This window comes from Dicentrarchus labrax, unplaced genomic scaffold (assembly GCF_905237075.1).
Source record: "Dicentrarchus labrax unplaced genomic scaffold, dlabrax2021, whole genome shotgun sequence".
Classification (NCBI taxonomy): domain Eukaryota; kingdom Metazoa; phylum Chordata; class Actinopteri; family Moronidae; genus Dicentrarchus; species Dicentrarchus labrax.
The window spans coordinates 7,567,814-7,590,625 of NW_026136717.1; the positions used below are offsets into that span (position 1 = coordinate 7,567,814).

The window sequence follows — 22,812 nt, forward strand, 5'->3', positions numbered from 1 at the left end:
CAAGACTCATGTTAAAAGCATACTGTACTTGTGTATGTAATTATGTGTGTGTAGCTGCTGGAGCTGTTTGACAGTGAAGACCCCAGGGAGAGGGAGTACCTAAAGACCATCCTGCACCGTGTCTATGGAAAACTACTGGGCCTCCGAGCCTATATCCGCAAACAGATCAACAACATCTTCCTCAGGTACGGGCTGCCTTCCACCAATCCAGTGCAAAGGATTTAAAGGCGCTATTTATAGCATTTTAACATCAGTAAATCAAACATTAGCCAACAAAGACCATCAGCAGGGGGAACAGCTGTGTTTATGACCCCTGCAATGCATTTTATTTAGCTTGGTGAGTCACAAGAACAAATAATGATGATTTTACAGCACGCAGGGACATTTGTTCACAACTTTAAACAAGTCATCAGGATGCATATTTAGGATGCATTTATATAAGACTAAATTAGCTTTTTTTTTCAAATCGTGTTACATATTTGAAGTGGTTCTTTAAGTGAAAGCAGGCACAAACAGCTTAAGCTCATTTTTGATTAGCTGCTTCGGTGCTGCTGTTAATATTTGGGTTTTTGTGTGGCTTTGCAGCCATTTGGTCTCCAATTTGTTGATGCTGTTTTAGTTCTTTGCTGACCTGATCTGAACTACACATAGGAGGCTGACTTTAATAGATTTCCCACACAACTGTTTGTAATTACAGTCTATACAATATGATGTGAATGCGGAATAAACAACATCACAAGTAACGACATCCTTATTGTGACAAGTAGTACCAGGGTTGCCAGGTACATGTCGTCAAAGCTTTGAGAAACACAAAATGCTACAGGTAGTATTTTCAGACTGACGTTCGTCGTATTCTGCCACACATGCAAGCAAACAGGCACAAGGCGTGCACAAACATGACTGTGCACATTTGCCGTCATAACACTCGCTGTATCAGCCATCCTGCATCTGTCCTGAGAGTTGTGTAGTTGTAACACAAATCTCCTCAAACGATTGGTTAAACAGCTCTGACTAACAAGAGTGCTGTGATGTACAATCATGTTTCATCTTTTCCCTTCACCAAGTGTGGCTGAATTGTGGTGTTTGCAATATAATTCAAGCATGTGAGAGTTGCAGCGCTGCAACGCGCTCTATGTCTGTCTCAGTTAACTGGTTTCAGTATTTTGGCAGCTAAAAGATATAATATAAGCATAAAACTGTTATTGTGCTTTATTTCTCTCTCACATGATATCACCACAGAGGTAATAGAGTTGTATTTCAGACATGGTACATCATAGTGTTAATCAATTTCCTAGGAAAGGCAGGAATATTACAGGAAGTTAAGAATATGTTTTGCTATTTCTAGAATTACAGTCCTTCTTTTAGTTGCTTTTGCTTAATCTCGAAACAGTTGATGATCTACTGATGCATCATTAAAAGTCACTCTGTGTGTGTGTGTGTGTGTGTGTGTGTGTGTTGTTTTGTGTCTCCAGGTTCATATATGAAACTGAGCACTTCAACGGAGTCGCGGAGCTTCTGGAAATCCTCGGCAGGTTTGTATAGACAATCACACAGACACACTTTGGAAGCACACTCTGCTTCTCTGGAGGAGAGCATACTTTATAGTATACCATGGTCTAATGAATGCATTTGGAGTGGAGTGTGAACAGACACACACACACACACTTACATATACACATACTGTACTTGGCCAGCTGCTCAGATTTATGAGACAGCTGGTAACCCAGTGAATTAAGCAACTACGAAAAATGGCGACAAAGCATAACCACTACTGGAACTGCTCACACAAAAAACAATATCCATTTATTTTTCATTTATCGTTATCGCTCCCTCCTACAGGGTAAACACAACTGTGGATGAAGCCCGACGGAATAAGAAATGAGTTATAAGCCGGGGGTGGAACAGGAGGGAGAGACCGTAACAAGACGGGGGGTTAAAGACATAAATGAGAAATGACTCAGTGGTTTGTGTAGTTTGTTGTTTTGTCTCTGAGGCCAGTAAGAGAAATATGAGGAGGATAGAAATGAAGAGAGAGCAAGGAAGGAAGCTAAAGTGATAAACAAACATGTCTTGCTCTCTGCCAGTGCTCGCACACAAATCAATGGGAACAAGAATGGAAAGATGACAGTAATAAAGAGAAAGAAAGGCAGGGAGAAAATGGAGGATGAACCTGTCATTACCATTACTGAGCTGGAGTCAGGATGTGGCTAGCTTAGCTTAATTTAGCGTAAAAGACTGGAAGAAGGGGAAACAGCCGGTCTGGCTTTACCAAAGTGAGAGAATATGCCGACCAACACCAATAAAGCAGTTTCTATTTTAGTTGATTAAACCATACGTAATTGGTGAGCTTAAAGGGTTTCTCTGAGGAACATTTTCTGAATCAACCTTCACTTTGATGCTGACACCACATCCTAGCTACTGTAGTTAGATGGCTAGGTAGTTAGTTACTGCGTCTGTTGTAACAGTTTGGGTTGGGTTTTCTCGGTTTGAAGAGCTTGAAGAGAGTGGAAAAAGACGACAGTCAATAAACTCACAGCCCCGCTGGCACTGGGGTTTCCACAGTACTCCTCATTTATTACTAACACATCAACCTTAATACGCCTCATTCTACGGCTACTATTTTATCATACATGAACTAAACAGAGGCCACACGTAATCCAAGCGTTATGTTTGAGTTGAGACGCTCAGCTAACCCAAGACAAGCTGGGAGCTGTCTGATGACGTTTCTCTCGTATCTAGGCAAAACAGTATCTTAAAGGCACATTTCACAATTTCTGCTGTTACACCGTGTACTGAATTTATCCCCCCCTGAAAAAATCATTTACTTTTCTCTCAAGGCAGTCCTAGTGTCGGGAATCAAATATTAACACTATTATGCCTTTAGATGTTATACACAGATGAAGTGGAAGAGACTTTAAAAAAAGGGCTGTATTCAAAGAGACACACTGTAGTTTGTCTGAGCAAGGATTATTACTCAGCACTAAAGTTAACAACAAGTATTAACAGTTTTAACTTGCTCCTGATGGCCACAAAGTGTTTTTTCTCATCTCACAGTTGTGTGTCTTTATGGAACATTTTAAAACTCAAAACGCCACAGAGGTTAGTGTGATAACCAGGTAGCTTCTGCTGTTTACTTTAATGGTGAGTAATTATCCAAGCTACATAACAACCTAGCTAGTTAGGCAGTGGCTCGTTATGTAAGAAGGAGAGAGCATTTACAGTTTCAGTCTCGTGACTCCTCCTTGCTCAGGTTTGAGACAGAGAAACTAACAATGACATTACGTTGACATACTTCCGTTAACTTACATAAACACAAACGTGTTGATAGTGCTGAAAGATCGAGACATGGAGAGATGGAAGAGGAAGGAGAATAAACAAAAGATGGAGGAAGAGAAATCAGAAAGCAAACATACAAATCAATATTACCTCAATAAATATTCATTTTTCTCAAATGATTTGTGGTGGCTGGACTCTAGCTTGAGGCCTCTGTCTTTGTCTTTGATTATTCAACACTAATAAGACAGAAGGGCCTTTAAATAATCTTTACTGATGTTAAACTTAGCAGAAAGTGAAGAGAGTTGAAAAGAGGGCTGGAGTCAAAGAGACTGAGGGAGACTGGAGCGGTGTGTCTGAATGCAGGAGTTAGACGCTATTGTTTCTGTAGTTTTTCCCAACATGAAAGACAAAGAGATTCATACGAAATCAGAATCCTTTCTTCTTCCTTCTTCCCATAATCACCGTTTCTCCTGGCCAGAGTGACGATGACTTTTGAAGTTTGAGAACTATGGGTTAACGTGGAGAAAAGAGAGGAAGGGGAGAGAATGAATCCAAGGTGAGAAACAGAAGGAGGAAGGGAGGGAGGAATAAGAGATGGAGGCATACAAGGAGATGGAGGGAGGATGAGTGAGTGAACAGTGAGTCAGAAGTGGAGGGAGAGCAGGAGAAGAGAGAGAGGTTTGTATTCATGTTGGTGGTAACAGAGGTATTTATAGCTCCTCCCACACACAGAGACAGGGAGAGAGAGATGGGAGAGGGAGGATGCATTGTACAGAAAGAGAGAGAGGGAGAAGACAGAAGTATTCAGAAAAAGGGGTGAGAGGGAGGCAGAAAGACAGATTAGAGGAACAGCAGGAGGGAGATATTGAAGGAATGTTATATGAAACAAATTATAAAATGAAGGCAGACAGACAGGTAGACTGATACAGAGACAGACATACAAACTGACAAACAGCTCAGAGTGCTGCTAAATGAGTGCTTCCAAGTTTAGTTCCCACTCCTCCGCTGCTCATACTCGTCCCTCTGTGGGCTGAACCCCCTATATCTCAGTCAGCGTGGTAGTGAACAGAGCACACCACGCGTTTGTCCAGTCACTTGGAAATGGACACAGTACAAGAATAGACTCCACCACACAGACGAATGCACACGCTTACACAGATGTGAATGGTAGACTTTAGAAGTAATATGTGATGTTGTCATTGTTTCAGTGCCATGAATGCAAAATTGATTTTCTGCTTTTCTCTGTTTCACATTAGTTGGATCTTTTGGTTTTGGACATTTTATTGCATTTTAAGACATTAATTGATGCACTGAAACAATAATTAAAAGATTACTTGATACTGAAATTCAAGTAGATGCAGCTTTAGAGGACCAGTGTGTGGGATTTGACGGCATCTAGCGGTGTAGTTGCAGATTGCAACAGATCGCTTCACCCTCCCCTGTGCAAATGAGCAACTATGGAGGCCACAAAAGGCCCTATCTAGAGTCAGTATTTGGTAGTGTATGTATGGCAGTTGAAAACAGAAACATGGTGGCAACAGTTGATTATACACTAATAAAAACAACATAGCTACGATTATATTCCATTTCTGATAATTGATCCCCCGAAATCCTACACACTGGTCCTTTAAACTCATCAATACTCTCATAATCATTTCCAATATTTTTGACATATTCCAACTGACAAACACAATGTTTTTGTTTTTGGCAGGAATAAAGTAAACGCGATCAAAAAGGAGTGCACATGCCAAAGAGGGTTTATGTGTAACTTTCCTCTCCTCTTCTCTCCTCCAGCATCATAAATGGATTCGCTCTGCCCCTGAAGGCTGAACACAAGCAGTTCTTGGTTCGGGTTCTCATCCCGCTACACACGGCAAAGTCCCTTTCCATCTTCCACGCACAGGTCTGTGACATATTCCTGCATACTCATATATTTAAATTTGTTTGTATATTAAGATAAGATAGACTTTATTTAAACTTTATTTTTGACACCCAGTTATGTTTTATGTAACACCACAAAAGTAATAACAAAATTTGTTGACATAGTTTGACACCATGTCGACAGCCACATGCGGGGGACAGATGTTTATTGGATCGTTTGTTGAACCTTAAAGCTGTTTTCCATGTTTGCTGTTTGCTGATATTTTGTGCCAGTGTTCTGGACATCATTTTCACCATTGTTTGTGTTTGCCAGGGTGTAAAAGTCTCTGAGATCTTGCTAAACTTAAACTATCAAATGAAACCCAAAATACTTGCTGATTTGGATGTGCTGACTGAGGCATGCTTTATTGTAGGTTTTAGAGACCCCTACTCTCCCTACTTTTAGAGAGACAACGTTCATGGAATCATACTGGGTTGTAGTTTATCTTCTGGCTTCTGGCATGTGTTTTTCTCTAGCAGTAATCTAGCTGTCAGCCTCCCTAAAATGTCCTGTCAAAAATATGATTGGTCTATGCAACAGTTAACAGTGTCTACAAAGATTTGGCTTGAATGTCTGCACATATAAGGGTAAAACCAAGGAAAGGGTTTATACATGAATATCCCTCAAATGGGATTCCTGCAATGTATCAAATGTACCACTAGGAAGCAGAGTTGAGTCGCAGATAATACTGCAGAGATGTGCACTCACCTTTGAATTGCACTCAGTGTGTGTGTGTGTGTGTGTGTGTGTGTGTGTGTGTGTGTGTGTGTGTGTGTGTGTGTGTGTGTCTGACTGACTATGTATGTTTGGGTTATCATAATATTTGATGACACAGATGGTAGCCGGTCTATTGTGTGTGCGTGCCTGTGCATTTTATTTGTGTCACACATTATTTGATTATGCAGAAGGTACAGTTTGTTCTCCACAAACTCATCTGAGGTGTGTGTGTATGTATGTGTGTGTGTGTGTGTGTGTGTGTGTGTGTGTGTGTGTGTGTGTGTGTGTGTGTGTGTGTGTGTGTGTATTCTGGGTCTGAGCATCACTGTGCCCTACATTTCTCCTCCCCGTCTCTCTCCCTGTGGTTCACACACATACATAATTCACACACTCAAACACACACTCGGTTTGACAGGGTCATGGGGGATACACTGCTGCTAGTGGACAGCAATTTTGCGCTCTGTAGGTGTGACTGTGAAGGAGTGACCCACTTCTGGATGTAAATATCAATATAAAATATCACAGCAGCGCCTTTTATTCATCTTTCTCAACACTGTGAAATACATTTGAATCATCCTTCCTGTAGCCTGTGATGGTTTTTCTCATTTATATTCATGTTGCTGAGTTGTAATAACAGCTGTTAAAGCTATATTATGTTGCCACAACATGGTTACACATCATGGCTCCAAATATAAAAAAGAAAATGCAGTGCTTTTATATATTAAGCTCGTATCAAACTCAGACTCTATGTTTCTGCTGCGCTATCCCTCTACATTACTGTTCTCCTGGGTAAGTCGTTTTTTGTTCAGACTGACAATGTCTGCAATCATAATCTGATTGGTGCAATATCTGTGTGGGTGGACACTGAAAATAGCTTGTAATATCACTTTGCCTCCAACAGACACAGTGTGTGCAGTTCAGCCGGTCCTCAAAGATCTGAGCAAACCCTGCAGAGGTTACAGGATGACTCGTTGCTTCGAGTTTTGACAGTCTGTTCCACTGACCCGTAAAAGACAGACAGCTAATACTCACTAGACCCCCCCATTTGTACAAGCACAACACTGACTTTGCAGGTGTTGAAATAGCATGAGCAAAACAAACTTCTAGTGGGATTCAGTCCCAACAACAGCCGTCTACGCTAACTGGCTTCAACTTCCCAAGTGAAAGCTTGTTTGCTTGGCTTGCTAGCTTCCACTTTTTGAGTAGAATGCAAACTTAACAGCACGATGTGTCCTCCCAAATGTTGACTATTGTAAATGGACAGATGTCTTTAATCGCTAAGGGTTAAGAACCAATGTTATTTAGGCCTGTTGAAAAGCCTTATATCAGTGTTTGTAAGCTACCCAGAGCTGGGACGCAGCAGCCAACATGGAAGTTTACGCTTATCCTTGTTTTGTAAAATGGAAGAATTCAAATTGCAGTTCGACTTTGTGTCACTATGAGTAAGTCAGCATGATTCACAGATTGTGAATAACCGTGTTTTTATTTGACAAAGTAGTTGGAAGAACTGTAAAAGCATGCAGAGGCTACTTTTTTGATGTGCAGGTCAGAACAAATTTACAGGCATGAAGCCAGCTTTAGAGTTCTCCAGAATATATATAGACCCTAATTTGACCTGTCACTTGACAAATCAATATTGGTAAAATCTCAGCATTAAAAGGACTATAAATGTCCATAATCCTTAGCCTAACAACGGCCTCCTGCCCCCACAAAGCCTGGCCTGACAACAGAATCCAACATCATATTCACCCCAAGCAGTTTCTCTAATGCCTCGCTAATACTTTAAAGAGTTTGACCGATCAGCATCTTTATTTTAATCCCTCTCTTGTTCTTGCTTTTCTTTTTATTCAAGCTTGACAATCCCTGCTTTCACCGGTCCCTTTTTTTAGCCTCCGCTCCCTCTTTTTTCCTCCGCTTCTGTAACCATGTTGTGGTGCTAGTGAGGGACAGGAAAGTTAGGGAAGGAGCAAGAGGAGAAGACAAACAAGAAAGGTGTACTGTAAAGAGGAAAAGGGATTAGATGAAGGGGGGAGATGAAAGCTGTGGAAGATGTGAAAGCCAGACAGGCAGACAGAGAGAGAGATAATGGAGCTACAGGAATGAGACAAAGAAAGAAACAATAAAAAAGAAGGAAAAAAGTTAAAAATGACCGTCTAAAAAGATATGGAACAACCATTAATGATCTGACAGAACACAGCCTCTACTGTCTATAACTTTAAAAATGGACAATCCAGCATACCTTTATTTTAATGATTTGAACTTACTTATCTAAAAGTCATGAAAACGACCAGTACAGTGAGAAATTGAACGAGACAAAGGTATAAATAGGACACGAGGAAAGACAGAGAGGCTGAGACAAGAGGTCTAAACTCTATCTCACATTGCCCTTAAGGGACTTCGTGTGTGTGACATCACTCCTTCCGAAGTAAACACACACACACACAGTCTCCGTCGCCACGGTGCCCACTCGCCACGGCAACCGGCTTGGGTGGAAGGGGGCAACCGCAAAACACACACACATGCACACACGCACGTACGCACACACTCGCTGAATAATAGGAAATGATTGCAGATCATATAAGAGAAGAAGAGAGCTGATGTAGAAGTAGACGCACACACATACACACACACACACACACACACACACACTCACATATACACGCATATACACACTTTTGACACACATCTCCCCTTGGAAAACTTGTCTTTCCGATCTTTAGCAGTGTGTAATCCTGAGGGATAAGTGCTAAGATCCCCTTTGTCTCCTTGACAGCCTAAGGGAACGTGTGTGTGTGTGTTTTTTTTTTGTGCGTGTGTGTGTCTTTTAACCATGTCTCCCCTGTCCTTACAGCTGGCCTACTGTGTGGTGCAGTTTATGGAGAAAGATGCTACAGTGACTGAATATGTAAGTTTGTTATTTCATTATAATACTGCCAATCAAAGTTAAAGGATAATTCAATTCTCAGTTTTGTGGTTTTGGCTGTAATTTCTATTTATCAAATAATGGGAGTGCGGTGGAAATACTACAGTGAAGTAAGCATTGAAGGCAATCATAAAGGTTTAAAGCTGCACTAATCAATATAATTGATTAGTGCAATTCATATAATAAGCTAGCAGAACATAGCATTTAGAAGCTAAAGAGGAAGATATTTCAATCAGGAGTTGGTCAAGACCAAAAACTGAGCTAAAAAGTGAGAAAATATCTCCCGGTGGCCAGAAACAAAACTACAAATGAATGCTAATGTTGCTCTGTCTGCTTGAAAGCAAGTAAACAACTGTTTGCTAGCCTGTTTGCTATATCAACATTACAAGGTGATAATATGTCAATGACGTGATTGCAGCGGGTTCTGTGGCCAAAAAGTCCATTATCACAGCTTTTAACAGGTTAGCCAGAGTTATTTGGAAGCAAATAACTTGGAAAACAAAGGTTGAACGGGAATATTTTTACCCAAACTATCGTTTAAACATCTATCACAGTTTTGAGATTCAACTTACGGGGTTTTTTTCAATATGTTGGTTTTTAGCATTTACTTTAGTGAGTATGAATGTCATTATAACTGATGGAAATTATTGACAAAACTAAAAAATAAGTAGTAGTAGAAGTAGTAATAAACCTTTTTTTGTTTGTCACATGGCCATCAGACATTATAATCAATGTTAGTCTGTAAATAGTTCAACAATGTAAACTCTGATGTTCATTCACAAACATCAGTGCAGTAAAAAAGGAGAGTCAGTACAAACAACATATTTCTTAATGCACTAGCCAGAGTATGAATATGAGTTAATGGAGATGGTACAGATGGATGCCAGCCAGCAACCCTGTTGAGCTAATGGCTGCAGTGTTTATTTATATTATGTGCTTCACGTTTTCTCTGCAGATCATCAGAGGGCTGCTCAAGTACTGGCCAAAAACCTGCACGCAGAAAGAGGTGAGAGAGCTGATAATAAAAAAGACGCTGATATTTCTCAGCTGCTCTCATTAGCCACTGCTGAAACATTTCGATTTCCTAAATATCTGATGTCCTCGTAGGACTTCTGCATATATTGTGTTTGTATTTTTATTCCTTATTCAAGTGCCTTCACATTTTTTTATTCACTGGCAGTCCTGTGAATGTCTGTTCCGTCCTTTCTTTATCAATTATAACAATGTGTGTCTGTGTATTTAGGTGATGTTCCTCGGGGAGATTGAGGAGATCCTGGATGTGATCGAGCCGTCTCAGTTCATCCGGGTCCAGGAGCCGCTCTTCAAACAGATCGCAGCCTGTATCTCCAGCCCTCACTTCCAGGTAAACACCACACCTCCCTACATTCAATCCATACTATAAAAAAAACAGTCCACTGAAGGAGACTGTACTGAAAAAAGTTACTTGGATAACTTCAAAAACTGTGGGCGCAGACATGAGTCAAATAAAACTCTTGTGTCTGTGTGTTTGTTTCAGGTAGCGGAGCGGGCTCTTTACTTCTGGAACAACGAATACATCCTCAGTCTGATAGAGGAGAACTGTCAAGTCATCCTGCCGCTGGTATTCGCCACCCTCTACAGAGTCTCTAAGGAGCACTGGAACCAGTCAGTGGCTCACACATGAACACAAACACACACACACACACGAATACAACTCAGAACTCATAGCTCTTGAGTTTAGATTAGATTGTCAAGTTTGGAGTAACCTCAAGCTCTATTACTGTTTGGATGGTACATAAATACATATTAGAGACTTCCAGTTGGTCTTTAGTCGAGTATATGTGGAGCTCCATTTAGGACTAAAGCAACTATACTGTCACTAGTCTAAGTTGGCCTGCAAACACTGCCGGCATACAGTCAAAGTGTCCAAAGCAGAGCTGAAGTTAAAGTGGAGAACTAGTACTAACTTTATAGGGCAACAAACACTCTTTGCTAATGTCTCCCCAATGGACCATACATTCTTGTGCCTCATGCTTATACTGGTGGGAGAGATATTCAGATCCTTTATTAAAGTAAAAATAATAAATAAAAAAGATGTATTTAATTACTTTTCATCACTGCTAAAACTTAATATGAGAAAGATTACTTTACATGTAGCTTCACAGCGGCCACAATCTGTAATTCCCCAACACTGAGATCAATGTACAAGCCCTCTATCAGCCGACTAGCCGAGCTAATAACCTACCAGGGACTCATGAATGGCCCACTTGTTAATACTTAGGCAACACATATGGTTGATAGAGGGTTAATCTCCCCAAAATACAGGCTTTTACTTTAACCTCTATCTCCTGACCCATAATTCCATGGGACCAGGTTCATTATCTTCTCCTTCTGCCCCTCCAGGACCATCGTGTCTCTGATCTACAACGTGCTGAAGACCTTCATGGAGATGAACAGCAAGTTGTTTGATGACCTCACTGCCTCCTACAAAGTGGAGAAACAGAAGTGAGTGTGACTCACTCTCTTTGTGTGTGTGTGTGTGTGTGTGTGTGTGTGTGTGTATTTGTGTCACTGGATACAACAATGACAACAAGAGGGAGAAACAGAAGACTCGTCATGTTTTAGACGATATTTGTTCCATTATCCGTCACATTATATTTCACATTGTAAATATGTATCGCTTAGGTCATCTTTTGAATGGATCACATCATGATTCCACTCATTCATTGCCCTGTTTCAAACTCAAGATAGTGGATACTATTGGGGAAGAAACTTTAAAGGAGTAGTTCAACATTTTAGCTTTCTGTCTGAGAGTGAGATGAGAAGATCAATATCAGCCTCATGTCTGTGAGTTGAGTATGGAGTTGGTGTCAGGGTAAATAGGCTTATCAACGCCTCTAAAGCTGACTTATTTATATGGTCTGTCTTGTTTGATTAAGCTGTACATGAGCAGAAATGAAATGGGAGTTATGTGTTGGAACTGTTTCTTTATGAACAACACTGATCTGCTCAGCACTTCTGTGCAGAGTCTCTGACTATACTGCAGGTTTCCAGATACAGTTGGTGAGCACAGGTTTTGGTTCTGGTCTCTCTACAGCAGAGGTATGGTGCTGTGTACACTCAGGCACACAACATACATACACTCATCTCTGAGCAGGAGTATTTATAAAATGAGTTCAAGCAGGCGGGTCAACAAAGCAGTGTTCTGAGTAAGTCATTAATATCTTATAGAAACACAGTGTGCAATAATCCACCTTCCACCTTCTCTTTACCTCTCTCTGTCATTCATTCTCTCAAACACACACACAGAGCGGTGCTGTGCAGCAGTGCATCCAGCTGGTCGGTGCTTGAAGCCCATCGAAATAGGTTAAATTCTGGAACTGTGGACTTTTTCTACACAGTGCAACCAAACATGAGGCTAAGAAAGACAGTATATACCTACATACAAGATGTGAAGGATGCATTGTTTGTGTGTACAGTAGATATGTGTGTGGGAGAGAGAGAGGAACAGAGAGTTCATGTCTTTAATGAAGGGTTACTTGTTTTGCTGCTATTCAGTAATAAAGAACACACTGGGAACAATTAGTCTGTTTATTTAGCCTAGGTCTTCCCACTAATGTGGGCGCGGGAGAAAGAGAACACTCTGGACAGCTCCCAACAACAGCAACAGCATCAGACTTCTGGTTACGGTAGATCGCCCTCAGTGTTTATCAGCCTAGAGATTTTTCTGTCATTGTTAAAAAAATTTAAATGACGGAAAATATTTGGTTAACACGACCCCTGCTCTACATCATCACACAAAGATGGGAGATCATTGATGTACAAACTAAACAACAGTGGCTCTAGTATGGAGCCTTGTGGTACTCCAGTAGTACAGGCTCTTGTCAATCACATTGCATTATTTACACACTGGGTGTGATCTGACAGATATGATTTTGTCCAATGTAATGTGCTGTTACAGAGATTATACTTAAACACCTGAGTAAGACATACTGAATCAGTAACTGTGTCAACGGCCTTATGTAGGTCAAGAAACACTGTTCCCATTCCCCTCTTTTATCTGAATTAGCCTTGATGACTTGGAAGAAATAGCATGGAGTATAGTAATAGGTCTGTAGTTGCTTACATCTTGTCCGTCACCTGTTTTATATACTGCAGTTACAATAGCAGTTTTCCGACCACTGGGAAATATACTCTCCCCTAGTGACCTATTTATGGTGTAAGTTGTCTTTTTAATTTTTAAGGGAAACAGCATCAAGTCCACACCTGTCTTTTGCATTGCAGAGTTGAGGATAAAATAATTGCATTAACCTTAGACTCATCTATTTGTTTGAGATTTAATCCAGTTTAATTATTATATAAAACCACAGGAAAGTAGAATTAAGTGTTGAATCTTGAATTTCCACCCAGATCCATCACTAATTGAATAAATTTGTTTAAATTATCTTATGATTTATCATTTGGAAAGATCCTATTAAAGTTTTATGGCTCCACAGTTTAGAACTTCTTTAGCAGAACATCGTAACCTGATATGGTTTCTCTTCTTCCTGCCTGCCAGGGAGATGAAGCGAGAGAGGGAGCGTGCAGACCTGTGGCGAGGCCTGGAGGAACACCAGGATCGCCGGATGCAGATGCTCACAGAGGCGGCCAGGAACCAGCGCAACCTCCAGGAGCGAGGCGAGAGAGGGGACCCCACGACCCCTTCGTCCCCGCAGACGGCTCACTCCGACCAGCCCGAGCCCAAGCCCAGCGGGGCCTCTTCTTCCTCCTCTGGAGCTGGGGAGAGCGCCACCTAGGTGCTGCTCCACAGAAATTGGATAACACGGGGGTTAGGGGACAGGGAGAAGACATGAGGTTGTTGGTGAAAGTGTTGGGAGAGGTCAGACAGAAAAGGTACAAAACAATTCTTCTGGTCTTTTTATCTTGTATCATCGAGGGGGTGGCTTTTTGTGAAAGAGCGCACAAACTCAGTGATCCGAGTTAAAGACTGGACCTTTTTTCTGACAGAGTTGTGTGAAACTGGTTCAAATTTTGCTGTACACACATTATGTTGCAGATCCGAAGATGAATATCGTCCAAAAGTGCTGACTGTCATTTTAATTAACGGCTGGTTTATTAAACTGCAGGTCAGTACCCAGAATTGGTAGCTGGCCTGCTTCAAATCAGCCTCAAAATAAGAGATGAAATTTCTCTTTTGGTGCAACACTAACCAAGTTTAACATTTGTCTAACTTGTCTTGATATTTAACCAACCGAGTCAGAGTCTGTACTGTGGCCTCGTATTTATCTTTTGGTCAGAGATGCTTATTTCATGCGTGGATAGCACAAAGCATTAATAAACAAAAGAAGCAATTTCACACAAATGTCCCAAAACTATTGCCGCACAGACCAGACACACAAAACCTCTCTCTCACACACACACACACACACACACACACACACACACACACACACACACACACACACACACACACACACACACACACAGACACAGGTACATATTTACTGTAAATATGAGAAGACAGAGCTACAGAGAGAAAGTGTATCCAGGTCAAACAGATCTCACACACCAACAATCTATTGATGCACCAATATATTTCACACAGTTTCTTTTTGACACAGACACACACTCTCACACACACACACAGACTCACACACACACACACAGCTGGTTCTGGCGCTAACTCCTCTCCCATTCTGTCAGGTTCCACCAAAGGACAGGCCTAAAGTCCCTCAAGGTTAAATAACCACTGATGAAGATGATGATAATGATATAAAGTACAATACTGTTCCTTCTTCTTACTTGTTACTCTACTACTACTACTCTACTCTACTCTAAGTACTACTGATGATGATGATAATGTTTTTATATATATACATATGTCTCTGGATATTTCTGTAGTGTATTATGGGAGAAACACTAGTGTAGCAGATACCATAAAGGGGAAGGCCGGCTCGAATTCTGAATTCACATCACACGTTAACTGTATGAGGCCATAATGTGAGTGCTGAAATTCAGCGGAGTTCCCCTTTAACAGACCTTAAAGAGGGGAGGAATGAACTGGATTGGTGGTGGCTGTTTTTCTTTTCTTTTGAAATTTGGGATGTTTGTGGTGCGGTGGGTGTATTTTAAAGGGGTATTTCATAAAAAAAAATCCCCAAACATTCCATGTTTAAAGATCGTTGCTATGTTTTATTTTGTCCTTTTAAAGGCGCCCTGTGGAGAAACAAAGTTATGTTTACATCCAGTGTTACTCACCAAAACACATTGTGTGTATCCATGAGGCTTTTTCAAATGTGCTGAATTGCATTTCCTTCCTCATAAAACATTTGTAAAGTCAATTTTAACTTGCATTGTTTACATCCATGTTTACTTGCTAGCAGTCTTCTTCTGCCTTTGTTGGCATATTGCTACATTTCTTTGTACATTAGCGCCACAAACTGTCGATCAGTGGAATAGCATGAAATCAGCATGATGTGAATCATATCCATGTGCAACCTTGTGTGCGATACAAACATAATGGGGACCCGATCATAAAAACTTTACTCCATAGCGCTACTAGTGGTGAAAAACTCCACAAGGTGCCTTTGATTTTTATGTTGCGGCACACAATTATTTTTTTGGTTAAATATTTTACAAATGTACTCATATGCCGAGATTACATTACACAAAGTTGAAGTGTAGAACCCCCAACTTCGAACCAAAAACGTATCCAAGCATACTAGTAAACCCCACCCAGCACAGAGGTTAGTGGAGAACAAACAAAATGCACCACAGTGTTTCAGACGAAAAGAAAAACACTTTGATCCAGTTGGATTTCTGCACCCGGAGCATCTGTTCCTTTAGGCTCAGCAGACCTGACGCTGCTAGATGGCGACCATGACGATGATAACTTTTTTCGGTGTGAACCAACAAAAATCTGTTTATTCTTGTCTGATCATTATGATAGAGTGATGGGATAAAGAGAGGGGAAAAAAACAGAAAAAAATTATTTTAGCAATATTTTCATTCTTTCAGGATAATCTGTGTGTTTTTAGGGGGTTAAACAGGAAGTGGGTGTCACGCTCAAATGTTTACCCTCCACTCTTGTTTTTACTCCTGTTGCGTCCTTGATATTCACATTGTCTTAAAGGTACTTTCTGTGTAAATTTATTTGATGAGAAATGATTTTGCTTTGTAATTATGTTGTTTTTTTTTCTTGGTTTTTGTATGATCTTGTTCATTTTGTGGAAAACTGATACTGATGCTATTTATTTTCTATTTGATCAGGAAATGTAACCTTATTTGAAGATGATGGTCAGGTTGTGTATGTGTGCGTGCGTGCGTGCGTGTGTTGGTGTGCATCCAGCGAGTGAATCGGTGAGCAGGAGATGTGCGTAGACAGAGTGATAGAGAACGAGAGAAAACAGTCGTCTCTTTGTTTCTTTTTCTCTCTCTCTCCTTCTCTCCTTCCTGAGGGACAGGGTTTGAATCCGAATGTATCGTAAAACAAATCGATTGATTGTGTTTTTGACGCTTGAGACGCAGAGCTACCTGTCGGCTGCTTCGTAACCAAACATTCAGAAACCCTTCAGACCAGCAGTTTTTCAAACTTCTAATCGTGCCTGAGTCAACAAGGTTTTGAAATCCATTTGCTTGCAGCGCTCAGATTGGCATTTCAAGTTTTACTGAGTGGCATAAATCTTACAGTGGTGCGTTTCTGCCCCCAAATTTCCAGGTTTTTTTGAATGCTCTAAATTTGATTTGAGTTTGGTTGACTTGTTCTGATGCTCTCAGGCTGCGGTCACACCCACAGTTAATCTGCCATTGCTCCTTTGTACAAAAGAGGTTGTTGCTTTCAAACGTTGACGCTACAGCTTTGAATTTCACTTCATTTGCAGTTTCCGCATCCAACATCCAGGTTATAGCTTCCAACATGTTTGTCAGTCACACCAGAAACCAAATATTGTCAAATTTGTGCATGTGAGTAGTTGACATAAAAAAAAAAAATTAACTCAAGGTCCACTTACTGGATTTTTCTGCAGCTTACAATCACATGTCATGGTCCTCATCAGGGGATGGGGTTGCTCGGTCGGCAGGAGTTAACCAGTTGACTGACGTATGGAACGTCAGTCAACTGGTAACTGGTGTTCAGAATGAGGAAAACTGAGCAAACTCCATATGCTGATGAAGACTGGAAGATACTATGGAAAGCTCTGGAAAAGGCTAGAATTTGGAACCTGAGTTAGGAGTTAGTTACGAATGTGCCGGTGGTTCCCAACCCTTTAGCTTGCGAATTACAAATTACATGTCTACTTGTGACTCCTTTATGTGGACATGAGTTGCGAGCAAGTAAACCAAAGAGTGTTTTTCCTTCTCAGTTTTGGTTGTAGGGTCTTCAGCGGCAAAATATACAAATAAGCAAAGATACAAAAGAGCAAAAAATTTGAGGAATTTTGTTTAGCTTGTGACCCTTTTGATTAATGTTAGGACCCTTAAAGGGGCCCGACTCCCAGGTTGGGAACCACTGACATATACCTGTTTTTTTTTCTCTTTGTTTCTGCACATAGCGTAGGCGTAAAGCGCGCACATTTGCATCGGTTGCGCTCCGTGGCAGCAACAGAAAATGCACTGATGGATTAGGTGTGATAGCAGCCTCATACAAGCAAACACCTGAAAAACCTACACCTGCACACACCACCTGGCTGGCCACTCTGGGCAGGCAAGAAAAACAAACGCTCCCATTTGATTTGAAACATTGCTTTGATTCAGGCAGAAGAAAACACTCAGAAAACACAGCTGAACAGAGACAAAACTTGACCTCGCTGTCATAAAACTCAGCTTACTTTATGATTTTTGTTTTGGCTAGCTTACTCACAAACCCTCTTGATTGTTATTGTCAGTCGCTCAGCTGACTCTGGGGGGGGGGAACAGAACCCCCAGCTCCCACTGTTCTAGAATCCTCAATTATATTAATCAACAGTGATATTCCTCTTTCTAGAATACTGTTGTGCATTCTAGAACTGCTCCAGAACAGGAAGCGAGAGAAGAGAGTGTCCGTAGAGAGCTCTGGTATCGCCTCACAGACGGCCATCAAACGCTGGTTTCATTCGCATTCACATTTCCTCTCTGTGGCCACTTTCATGTGGCCAGATTGAAACAAATGCTTTAATTCCGAGGGGTGGTGTGAATGGACTGGATGAAAGCAGCCAGTAAAGATTTGAAAAAAAAAAAAAAAAAAAAAAAGAGCTGAGGAGGAGAAAGACAGAGGAAAAAAAAGACATAGAGTTAGACACAATAGAATGGCAATAAGTCAGAGCAACAGTAACAGAATGACAATATAATGTTACCGAAACCTACAACCGCATTACGTAGCAATTTCACTGAATTTCTAGATTTGCACTGTCTGCCCAATGGTCTGTGTTTGTTGTGTTGAAGAAAAACCTTAGAGAAGATGATAAAGATGATGCAGAAGAAGAAGAAAATGTATATTTTGGGGACCAACACAGCGGTGGGGGGGGTTTGAATGTAGAGAGGCTTACTACTGTACGTAACATTGCAGGGGGGTGTAGAATGGAGAAAAAAAAACTATGTGCTAAAAATGAAACTTCACTTTGAGAAAACACTCCGGGAGTCTGTGCTGGTTTTTGTGTCACCTCTTTTGTCTCTTCAATAATTTTCATATATTAATATTCAGTAATGTTAATTCCACAGGCACAATGATACATTACTTGAACAAATTCATTTCTAATGTGACAAGGGTTACTCATGTAGTTACAACCTCACTGAGAATTATAACCCAACTCTGCCTTTCCCCTGGCTTAGTAGACCCTTTTAGCCTTTTTGTGGCCCATAAGCTCCATTGTCACCAACCTCATGTCCTGTCTCAGGCAGGCAGCTGTGATATATTACATTAAAAAAACACCTGCCTGCCCAGCATCAAACAGCAGACTGAGTTAGCACCTGGGCTAGAGGAACACTTAGTAGCGAAGGTGCCAGGTATTTCTCTCAGGGTTTGGTGGAGACCAAAGCAGAGCTTTACTAACTTATAGACTTACATCCATCAGGTGGTGAAACACAACAACAAAATATTTGGCAAAATAATGTAATGTAACGTGATTCAATAAGCAGACCCCTTGTTGTTACCTTGATGTTGCTTTGCGATGCAGTTTGTTATGTAATATTTGATTCATATTTCATTGCATTATGATGGAACAGGGAAAACTAAAACCACAGCATGGTTTGCAAAAAGATCAGCTATGATGTAAAGTATCTGTGAGTTTTAGTGAATGGACTATAACACGTGTGGCATGGTATGGAACATTTTTCTTCTTACAATTATAGCCAGTGTACCTTTTATCTAATTACATGGTGCAAAGTTCTGTCCTTTATATTCACGTTACTAATCCTTTGTCACGGTAAGTGCTGTGTAAGTTGAGCACTGATAATCCTCACATCACTGACAGTAGACCGAAGTTGGATAAGGAACTACACACACACACGCACACATGCACACATGCACACATGCACTCGCACAGAGAGATACAAGCTGAGGTTAAGAAAACATAGACAAGCATCAGTATTTTCCAGGGAGTCTCCATTATTTCTGGCATGGGGTCTCTAATGGTATTTCATTGTAATTGCTATGATGTCAGAATGTCCGTCCGCCCTAATGGGCTTCTAAAAACAACAACAAGGACAGATTGGTTCCATTCACTGGTTGTTGTCCGGGCAGAGAGACACCAGAGTCCAGCAGCTCAAATCTCTGCAAGACCTTCAGCTGAAAAGGTGAGAAGCATTTTTTTTTTTAAATCTTGCTAATATTTCATTTTTAAGGGACTTTGAACTGTTTTAGGGACAAAACGTGTGCATAATTGTATTAGCAGGCTGCTTTACACCATAGTGTAGTTTCATAGCCTATATGGAGCCATTGTACTCTCAGTGAACACAGTGTGTGTGTGTGTGTGTGTGTGTGAGTGGTCTCAGTTATAAAAGTATTCCACATCATTCTGTTCATGCAGAAAGTATTTTTATTTCAGTGTTATATTTCTTAAAGAAGTGAAGCATTCTGCAGTCTGGCTCAGTTGAGATGACTCCAGTTGTTTCAGTACAGTTTAAGTGGTTTATTTGAAAATGTGCAGAGTAATTAAGCAGATGTCTCCAATAGCATTAAGGGAAAAGACTCTTGATCCTGAACAGGAAAATAAAAACAGTGAAACTAAGCAACTACACTGTCAGATTTCTCAGTTAAAATGGCAAATCTTAAAGTTTCATTTGTCAGTGGTTTGAATAAATATATTTTTTACAGTGTGTAGGTCACTAGTACCTTTGGCTGCAGTAGCCATAATGAACACTAGAGGGAGTTGTGAGTCATGCTGAATGTCAGTCTACTGCCCTGAAAGTCAGTGTTTTGTCAGCTTTTGGGGATCATCTTCCTCTATAGATGTAAAATAGTGGCAATACAACCTTAAGCCATTCATTATCTGTTCTATATAAGAGTCTGCTCTGATTTTAAAAAAGGAATAGATTTTAAAATGACTTGACAGGTGGCAGGGAACAGTGGAGTCAATAAAATGTTTGTCTTCACTCATTCATGATGTTGACATGACAAAAAAATTTATTTCATTCATTTAGGAAGCAGATATGTGGATATAAATACTTGAATAATGATATACTCTACCTATCATTCCCAGCATGCATCTCCATACCCTGTCCCTCTCTGTCCTCCTCCTCCTGGTTGCCAGGACAGCTGTGGTGTGCGTTACCGTGACAACCTCACTTCATGGTTTCCGAGGCTGCGCTGTGCGAGAGTTCTCCTTTGTGGCCCAGAAGCCCGGCTGCAAGGGACTGCGCATCACCACCGAGGCCTGCTGGGGGCGCTGTTACACCTGGGAGGTAACATTCATATACAAACACACACACACACACACCCCACACACACACACACACACACACACACACACACACACACACACACACAGTAAAGTGACAGAACATCAGTTCCATTTAGCCAACGTTGTGAGTCCCACTCTTTTCCGTAGCTATTTCTGAGAGCTTCCATAAAACTGGTATTGTGAAACACCAAATAAATGATTAATGACCCAGGACTCAACCCAGACCACAAGAAGGCCGACGACCCATTCTCAGCTCTTACCCATATGCCATTGTCATAAGACATGCTCAGATCCCTCCAAGTTACTGAACCTTTACTGAACTCGTTCTAGTTTGCAAGGATTCTAATTTCAGCTCTAAGTAATTGAAAAACCAAGTTTAGGGTTAGAAATTCAAAGCCTGTAGAGCAGAAAGAGCTCTGAATCAGCAACAACAGAGCTGAGTCAGTCACACTGGTAGGAGGTCAATTCGAAAAAATGTAAAACAAAATCTTAACTCAAAGGTCCAGTTTGTAACGTTTAGGAGGATCTATTGGCAGAAACTGAATATAATGTTCATTATATACAAGCTTTTATAACTTTTTTTTTGCAAGGGCAGTTTTCAACTGCATCCACAGAGGTCCTTCCGCAGAAGACAGTGAGATGTGGTTGAAAGCTCAGGCAAGAGCTAGGATGTAGACCCTGAGTTACAGAGAAAATTATATGTTTGTATTTTAAGATTAACTTTTCACTTTAATAATAGCAGTAACTAGTAGCTCATCAAGTAGAGCTGGTGTCCCATGTACTGAGGCTGAGTCCCTGCTGTAGTGGCCCTGGGTTCATATCCAACCTGTGGCCCTTTACTGTGTGTCACCCATAACCATCTTTTAAGTTACAGGAAACACAGCGTAGTAGTAAAATTATTAAATCTTTCCTTTTTCTAACATGAATTGTAACCCAGTCCCAGAATTTCTGTTTATTGGTTCATGGGAAAACAATACGCAACAAAAGGACATTGCTATCAATGGAGAGCAAAGTAACCTGTGTATGCCTCTGTATACAACCTCTGTGAATCCTGCAGAAACCTGTACCGGATCCCCCTTATATTCACCGCCACCACCGCGTGTGTACGTACAGTCATACCCGCCACATGACCGCCCGCCTGCCGGGCTGCCAGCCCAACGTCTCTCCTCTCTACCACTATCCCATGGCTCTGCAGTGCCACTGTGCCGTCTGCTCCACACAGGACACAGAGTGTGAGACCTTCTGATGGGCAGGACTCTGCTTTCAGCAAACAATGTTATTAACAGTCTTACTGACATGAATGACTCAATAAAAGTATGATATTGAGACATTTGAGTAAGTGTGAGAGTTTCTGGGGGGGGGGTTATAGCACTGCCTGCAATATTAGCAAGAGGTTCATATTTAATTACAGAAAAAGCCCTGAAAGAAAGAGACCAAACCAAAACCTGAAGACTGTGCGTGTATACTTATATGTCTAAGAAAGGAGAAATGACAGATCAGGCATTGCATTTCAAGATAAGAGTTCTGTGCAACATGCAGATAAAAACATTTGCTGAAAATAATATATAAGGTTAGCTTTATATACAGTCTGTATTTCAACTATATCTGTGTACCAAGAGTTGAATACCAACAAAGCAAAGCAGACAACTTCGCTGAGGCCCTACACCCTCGGTCAGGGGTCTAAAAGTTGCATCCTTAGTGTGTGTATAGTGTACTGTTATGAGATAAAATACAATTCTGTTCAGGGATATTCACCAATAAATTATAATTCAACTGGGGCCTGTATTAATATTGAGGCTAAAAAAATAGTTTTACTATGATACCTAATCAATATCTTCATTATGTGAGTTTATATTGCACTCACATGTAGTGCATGCAGTACTCATTACTCAGAAGTAAGGGGGCAAGGGGGGCCAGTGGGGGTATCAGGTAGATGGTATCAGGGTGGCTGTGACCCCCTGTGGCCACACATTGGCGGCATCACTGCTCACATGTTGAATATTCCTATATAGATCTGTTTAAAATTAATTTTGTTTACTTGAAGCTGGCATAAGACGTACACATTGTACAGAGAGACAATGGTGGTGAGGTCGTTGGGGGCCCACAGTCATATGTGGGACAAA

The 22,812-nt window shown here is 40.9% G+C and overlaps 2 protein-coding genes across 3 annotated transcripts in view; both read left to right on the plus strand.

Moving 5' to 3' along the window:
* Positions 1–18,041, plus strand: part of ppp2r5b (protein phosphatase 2, regulatory subunit B', beta) — a 44,523-nt gene extending 26,482 nt beyond the window's left edge. The window contains exons 5-13 of the mRNA XM_051428939.1: positions 55–185; positions 1,473–1,532; positions 5,071–5,179; positions 8,766–8,819; positions 9,793–9,843; positions 10,081–10,200; positions 10,354–10,481; positions 11,220–11,321; positions 13,375–18,041. Coding sequence (XP_051284899.1) covers positions 55–185; positions 1,473–1,532; positions 5,071–5,179; positions 8,766–8,819; positions 9,793–9,843; positions 10,081–10,200; positions 10,354–10,481; positions 11,220–11,321; positions 13,375–13,612 — 993 coding nt within the window. The 3' untranslated portion in view covers positions 13,613–18,041. The remainder of the gene's footprint in view (positions 1–54; positions 186–1,472; positions 1,533–5,070; positions 5,180–8,765; positions 8,820–9,792; positions 9,844–10,080; positions 10,201–10,353; positions 10,482–11,219; positions 11,322–13,374) is intronic.
* Positions 18,042–18,515: 474 nt separating this feature from the next.
* LOC127379414 (glycoprotein hormone beta-5-like) lies at positions 18,516–22,017 on the plus strand. Of its 2 annotated transcripts, XM_051428955.1 has the most exons (3): positions 18,516–19,583; positions 20,489–20,690; positions 21,747–22,017. In XM_051428955.1, the coding sequence occupies exons 2-3, from the start codon at positions 20,490–20,492 to the stop codon at positions 21,933–21,935; spliced, it is 390 nt and encodes a 129-aa protein (XP_051284915.1). In that variant the 5' UTR covers positions 18,516–19,583; position 20,489; the 3' UTR covers positions 21,936–22,017. The 2 variants fall into 2 exon arrangements, with proteins under 2 accessions (XP_051284915.1, XP_051284916.1); XM_051428956.1 differs by lacking the exon at positions 18,516–19,583 and having other exon boundaries at positions 19,591–20,690.
* Positions 22,018–22,812: the final 795 nt, after the last annotated feature.

Coding starts and splice junctions, on each gene's coding strand:
- LOC127379414 (XM_051428955.1), top strand. CDS start 20,490: ATGCATCTCCATACCCTGTCCCTCTCTGTCCTCCTCCTCCTGGTTGCC. Junction 20,691..21,746: donor GGCGCTGTTACACCTGGGAG/GTAACATTCATA, acceptor TGAATCCTGCAG/AAACCTGTACCGGATCCCCC.